This window comes from Drosophila nasuta, chromosome 2R (assembly GCF_023558535.2).
Source record: "Drosophila nasuta strain 15112-1781.00 chromosome 2R, ASM2355853v1, whole genome shotgun sequence".
Taxonomy (NCBI): domain Eukaryota; kingdom Metazoa; phylum Arthropoda; class Insecta; order Diptera; family Drosophilidae; genus Drosophila; species Drosophila nasuta.
Window position 1 is genome coordinate 22,025,708 of NC_083456.1, and position 6,342 is coordinate 22,032,049.

Consider the following 6,342-nt stretch of genomic DNA (forward strand, 5'->3'; position numbering starts at 1 on the left):
TTCCACCATTGAGTCGACAAATCTGAAATCTGAATTGGCTTTTTCCCATGAATAGACGTGGGATTTGCACAAAAGCCAATTATGAAAATGAAAAAAAATAGAAGAATGAAATCTTCACATATCCAATACTCAGCATATGCCAAGCTCCAAGCTCCTGACTTGGCATTTTCAATCTGTTCGCCACGAACAGAAGCCACATAATCAATCAGTTATTCACATGTGTATGTGTGTTCTTTACTTTTCTTACAGGACAAAAATGTTGCAGCGCCCCAATTGGCAGTGGGCCACATAACGTCGCCCCTTCCTCCACCACCACACACACACATAAACACATTCAGCATCCTGTGAGTCAAATTCAAAGCATGGCGACGCCCACGTCAATAGAAGTCTTCAGTTGCCTGGCGCTTTTGCTCGGCGCTTTCATCAGCAGCGGTAAGCAGACATCAAAGATTCACACCAATTTCGATTATTTAAGCCCTTATTATTGCTTATTGTAAACTTCGATTTTTATAGTTTAAGTTTGCCTTTCAAATTGTAAGATTATAGTTAGAATGAATGAACAACAAGTTTCCAATGAATTTGTATATTTTACTTTACTCGTTACATTTTAATTTAATTAAACAGTTCATAGTAGTAAGGAAATAGATCCCAATGAAAGCTCGATAAGCCAATGCTAATGTGTATTTCATTCTATTTACATTGTGCTTAACAGGCTACTGCATAGACTGTTTCAAGTGCGTCTCATATAATGGCGCCAATAAGGCGTGCGATGATCCATTTCACAATAATTATTCCACCGCCATTCTGGAGTCGCCCTGCATGGGCGGTCGCAAAGGACGCGATGGCCTCTTTCCGGCAACGGCATGCATTAAAATCGCCGGATATTATGGTGAGTGATGAGATCAGATATGAATAATGGGATTACAATGTGCCATGATTGAATCGAATTGAATTGAATTGAATTGAATTCATTGCCACAGATGACACCGGCGAGACGATAACTGTGCGAGGCTGCGCCTTGGACAGCGGGACACTGACAACAGACACAGAGATTATAAGAATGTCGCATTGTGGTAAATTCTACTATGATAACAGGTGCGTCTAGCATTTCATTTTATCACACACAAATACATAATATTATATGACACCATATCAACGAGCTCTAATTTGGCAATAAAAAGAAGGAACAACCTTCACAATTCACATAACATTTTATGCACAGATCCAATTACATGATATAGACAGCTATAAAATGTATGTCAAGCACCTAAAAGAAATCAAAGTTATTGGGTTACACCTACGTCTAATGAGCTTGTTATTATGATGTGCTTAACTTGACTATTTAAATCTCTTTCGAGAATACATATTTATCAAACAGTTCTCTGTATAATTAAGTAGGATTATGAAAGCATTAATTTCGTAGAAATCCATTTAATGAAGTACAATTGAAATTGCGCAGACTGTTAGAGAGCTTAGTTGAAAGTAAATTATTTACAGAATTAATTGCGCAATTCGCATAATTCATGCCAGATGCGCAGCTTAATAAACAAATGTGAATAAGCGCATGCAATTTATTTATCACACACCCATTTCATAAATACTCGCACGTTTTAGCCCGTTGCTTTCCACTTTGTTGGCGTACGTTGCGTTACGTATACGTAAAGAACACTAACGCAATTCATATGTTAGCTTTGTGTGTAACATGCTGACATTAATATATTCCCATTGTCGCAGCCATAACTTAACATTATCTCTCTCTCTTTTCCTCCCCTCCGCTCCCCCGCTCTTTAGATACGTGCATGGCTGCCTTCAGAGCTGCAGTGACGCGGATGCTTGCAATGGCAGCCACCCAAAGGACGCCGTCGAGTCCTTATTACTTAGCGTTGCGCTTCTCCTTCTGCTTGCAAGGTAGCAGTGACAACAACAACCAATGCAACAACAACAACAACAAAAAGAAGGAGAAGAACACGAAGAAAAGGAGGTGAAGCTTGTAGCATCCTATGGAAGTTAAAGGGATTTAGCTAAAGTGAACGTGAAAAAGCATTTAATATAATTCAGCTGCGCGAATATTTTTACACAATTCATACGCTATCCCTTCCCCATCTCTCTCACATTGGCTATCCCTTTCTCTCTCTCTTTCTCTCAGTGTCTACAATTGCACCTTACCGTAAGTGCACGCACACTCTAACACTAACTGAAACACAAAAACACAGACGTGGATGTCACAGGATTACAAAATAAACGAAAGAAATGCATAAATATTTATATGGAATTCATCAAGCAATTATGTGATTTATAAATGAATATTTAACAACTATTTAACAATAATTGATGAAAAGCAAAAGCGAAATGAGAAATTTCTAACTAAAGTAAATTAAATGAAAACCAAAACCAAAAAACGAAAACTATGTATTAACGCTAAGCGCTGCTAGGCAAATATCGAGTCTAAAATCAAAGCTAGTCAAAACGAGAATTCAAATTCAATTACAATTATAATTATTTTTAGCTAATATGTAATATTAAGTATTTACATTTATGTACCAACAAACAAAAACTCACCTGTGTACTATTGTTCGACTATTGTAAATAGATTGATTTATTCGTTAGATGGATGCTGAATTTTAGGCAAATTAATAAACAATTATGGATAATTAATTAATATTTAGTGGCCACATAGATAGAGTTAACAAATGTACTATAAACTGCGAAAACAATTCATTATCTATCTCATCTCTTACTATACCCTAACTTTGGCAGGAAAACTTAATTTATTTATTCGATTCAGAACTTGCACTTTCCCTTCTAATATTTAACACACCCTAAATCATGTCGTAAAGTTTCGTTACTATCTTGACTATATAATCTGATATTGGCTTGTTCAACGGGCTTGACTCATCAGCTGAGTGCAGACGGATCTTATCAATATTTAAACTTATCAATAGTCACTTATCGCCACTTAAGAACCTCCAAAATATATGTGCCGTATCAAATTCTCAGTATTCACACGAAAGTCAAAGAAAGAACATGGACGGTAAGCACCGAAGGCACTCAACAATATCCGGTGGGGTTAACATTGTAATCGATCCTTGTAGGAAACCATTGGTTGCACTATAGCCACGGCGCCTTGCCCCAAGAAGCTGTTGTCGCTGGCCATGATGCCGATGGCGATACCATTTTCGTTGGACGCGCCTTCTACAACAACGATCTGCTGCCAGCCAAGATCATTCCCAACAAGGGCAAGGCCTATGTGACGTTCGCCCGCCAAGAGATTGAGCTGGAGAACTACGAAGTGCTCAATGGCCAGAACTATGTGTGGCTGCCCGGAGCAAATGGAGAGGTTCCACCTAGTGCTGTGCGTGTGGGACGCAATGTGGATGGCGAGGATCTGTATGCCGGACGTGGCTATCATGCCGGCAGCTTGACTGTGGGCAAGGTGCATCCATCCCACGGTTGCCTCTACATTCCCTTCGATTCCGATGAGGTCAAGATCTTTGAGTACGAGGTGCTGTCTCGCTTGATTGAGATGCGATAAGCGAAGTGTATTTTCTGTTAAAACAATGGCCTCAAAAGAAACTAGGTAGATTTTGTACAATAAAGCTCAATCTTTTATAAAACTTTTCTAATCTAATCTTTAGTTTCGTTCGTCATAAAGTTTCATTGGTAAAATATAGTTCTTGCTTACTGTTCTATTTGTGAGCAATGCAATTAGCTCATAGCCGCTTTTGATGTCACTTTATGATTGGCTTCCTCTGTTTCGCAGTTCGTTTTCTTTGTGAGTTAACTCAGTTTTTGGCCCGATTATGCAGGAATTTAGTACGACAAGCAGTTCTAAGTTAACAAATTGAAGGTAAATAATGGAATAGCAATTAAAAAACGAATACGGAAATGAAAACGAAATTATGTTCTTAACTTCGAAAGTTACATTAAGCCTAAAAGTTTAATTATAAAGTCTAACTACATTTTACACACTCATATGATAATGAAAAACCAATAGGACCAAGCTAAATCTATGTGCAAAGCTTAGAAGAACAAAAAACACAATAGCGTTTTATAAATGAAAAATGTTAATAATAATCATATCAAGAGATAATTATTATTACATATAGTACATTTTATATCTGCCTTTCTGTTCTTAATTATGGTTATCATTTCTCACAGAAGAAGATGAAGCGAGCTTGCAATGGTTTCTGCATTCAAATTAAAATTAACTATGTAAAAAATAGAAGAAAAGAAAACCAAATACAAAAAAGTGAACCATGTTTGCACACGTTTTTGATAAGATAACAAAATTTTGCTGAAATCGCTTGCTTGCAATGCAAAACAAAAAGAAAAATTAATAATTAAACAACAAGTATTTAATCAAAAGCAACCGTTGAAAGTTTAAACATACATACTAAAGCACCTGATTGGCTAGCAACCGATTTATACAGAATTCAAATTCTCCAACATACACACACAGTTCACTTACTCGTAAGTATACAATTAAATAAGTACTACATACAATGAACGACCAAGCAAAAATAAAAAGTGTATAAAACATTGAAAGTTTCATGGCAATTGCAATTGCTAAACATTTGTATTTAGCACTTAAGAAGTTTATATTTACAATTAAGCGCAAAATGGATAACTGAATAACTAGATAAACGAAGCTACTAAAACTAATCAAATTGAATTAAAAACTCTTTCTTTTGCATTTAAATGCGTGCGTACATTCTTTTTTAGTGCTAAACAAACACAACCACTCACAAAACTATAAACATTTCTGAATAAAAACTGCATACATATACTGAATATCGATGTTTTTTACTCTGGTCAACTTAAACTACATATATTTACAGTCCGGAGACGATGGGATTTTTAATCTAAAAGTGTCTTAACATAGGCGGCATCCTCCTGAATAAACTTTTCAGTGTGCTCAGTTGGCACCTCGACACTTTTGTAGTTGTCCAAGCCAATTTCTTCCTCTTTTCTGTAAGACAAAAGTATTTAGTTAGCGATTGGCAAATGATGCACAATTTAAACTCACTTGATTAGAATATCCACCACATTCTCGCAGGCCAATACACAATCGCTTTCACGTCCCACCTTGGCTTCCCATTTGTGGTATTCCCGCAGTATTTCATAGACTCCTTTAGCGCGCAGCACTTCGCGACAACGACGTGTGGCACACAGTTGCAGCAGACACTCTAGTAGCATTTTACGCAGATCCGGATCCGTTTCTCTCGTCTTAGTTTCGGGCAAGTACTGAAACAGACCGAGTTCAATATCGTATAACAAATTTAGCTCATAATCGACCCTCACTCACCTGTAGTTCAATGGGCAATTTCTCATTCTCTTCATCACTGAACTCCTCCGGCCCACAAAGCGGTTGCAGTATGGCCACCAATATGTCATCCTGATCATTCAATATCACATCATGGTATACGGCATCAAAGCATATGTTCTTAATAATGCCGATGGTGCCGCCACGTCTTACAACACTTTCCTCAAACGAAGCAAATGGAAGCAGCTTCTCAAGCAGTCGATACTTTGGCTGGCAACACAACTCCCGGCCACGCTGTACTTGTGTTAGATTACAGAAGATGGGTGCCAAATAGTGCAGTTTTGACTTTTTCTTGTTGTAGTCGAGTTGGGCAAAGGCTTTAGCCAACTGTGACAGCGTCGGCTCTAAAGTATCCAATATACCATGCACCAAAGACTCGACGCGCGTCAAATTGCTCAGCACCATGCTCCAGGCATCGGCCAATTCCGCTTGCTCGTCGATAATCTGCTTGGCGGCAACCTCCGCAATGACGAAGCTCTGAAAATGGTAATGGATTGTTGGTTAAAATATATGACAGCTTGAACTACAGTTTATGCTATAGCTTACCGGTTGCACTTCTTTTGCCAACTCGTAGACTTTGATGGCGCCTGCTTCCTCAGCCGTGAGATTTATCAGACACAGCACAGCATCCTTTGCAATTGTGGCGTTCGCATCGAGTGTCAACCCAAAAATCGCCATCAGCAAGTCATCAAGCGAGAGTATTGCATCTTTGCCTTCGGCACTGCCGGTCAGACCTATGAAATAGCAATTATCATACAAATTTCTTATTTGCAAAGAACACCGCTGAGCACGTGTTGCACTTGAGCACCTAGACATCGTTGTACAGGTGTTTGTGGGTAATAACTTACTTAGTACATGTGTTAGGGCGACAGCCTTTAAGTCCAGACGTTGATTGGGCTGCAAAAACTGTATTAGTTCTCTTACGCTGTCCATTGTTTTCTGTATTATGTTAATTAAATGCGATATTCAACAAATAGAGCTCGTTGCTCGTTGTTTATGCTGTTGTCGGAGAGTGACCA

General features: G+C 38.3%; 3 protein-coding genes across 3 annotated transcripts; 2 read left to right on the top strand and 1 right to left on the bottom strand.

Moving 5' to 3' along the window:
* The first annotated feature begins 229 nt into the window (after positions 1 to 229).
* Positions 230 to 2,776, top strand: LOC132785659 (uncharacterized). Its single transcript, XM_060791857.1, has 4 exons — positions 230 to 432; positions 713 to 889; positions 981 to 1,095; positions 1,792 to 2,776. Exons 1-4 carry the CDS (start codon positions 363 to 365, stop codon positions 1,910 to 1,912), a joined length of 483 nt encoding a protein of 160 aa, XP_060647840.1. The 5' UTR covers positions 230 to 362; the 3' UTR covers positions 1,913 to 2,776.
* Positions 2,777 to 2,929: 153 nt separating this feature from the next.
* On the top strand, positions 2,930 to 3,614 carry LOC132785660 (natterin-3). The gene is made up of 2 exons (XM_060791858.1): positions 2,930 to 3,031; positions 3,093 to 3,614. The coding sequence occupies exons 1-2, from the start codon at positions 3,025 to 3,027 to the stop codon at positions 3,530 to 3,532; spliced, it is 447 nt and encodes a 148-aa protein (XP_060647841.1). The 5' UTR covers positions 2,930 to 3,024; the 3' UTR covers positions 3,533 to 3,614.
* Positions 3,615 to 4,337: 723 nt separating this feature from the next.
* Positions 4,338 to 6,342, bottom strand: LOC132785658 (protein HGH1 homolog). The gene is made up of 5 exons (XM_060791856.1): positions 6,172 to 6,342; positions 5,870 to 6,057; positions 5,306 to 5,800; positions 5,027 to 5,244; positions 4,338 to 4,969 (listed from the first exon to the last, which is right to left on the bottom strand). Exons 1-5 carry the CDS (start codon positions 6,254 to 6,256, stop codon positions 4,858 to 4,860), a joined length of 1,098 nt encoding a protein of 365 aa, XP_060647839.1. The 5' UTR covers positions 6,257 to 6,342; the 3' UTR covers positions 4,338 to 4,857.

Excerpts from the sequence above, each read along its gene's own strand:
- LOC132785658 (XM_060791856.1), bottom strand. The coding sequence starts at position 6,256 with ATGGACAGCGTAAGAGAACTAATACAGTTTTTGCAGCCCAATCAACGT. Across the intron at positions 5,801-5,869 it reads TGGCAAAAGAAGTGCAACCG|AGCTTCGTCATTGCGGAGGT; the intron begins GTAAGCTATAGC and ends TACCATTTTCAG. Across the intron at positions 5,245-5,305 it reads AATTGCCCATTGAACTACAG|TACTTGCCCGAAACTAAGAC; the intron begins GTGAGTGAGGGT and ends GGTCTGTTTCAG.
- LOC132785659 (XM_060791857.1), top strand. The coding sequence starts at position 363 with ATGGCGACGCCCACGTCAATAGAAGTCTTCAGTTGCCTGGCGCTTTTG. Across the intron at positions 890-980 it reads TAAAATCGCCGGATATTATG|ATGACACCGGCGAGACGATA; the intron begins GTGAGTGATGAG and ends TCATTGCCACAG. Across the intron at positions 1,096-1,791 it reads AAATTCTACTATGATAACAG|ATACGTGCATGGCTGCCTTC; the intron begins GTGCGTCTAGCA and ends CCCGCTCTTTAG.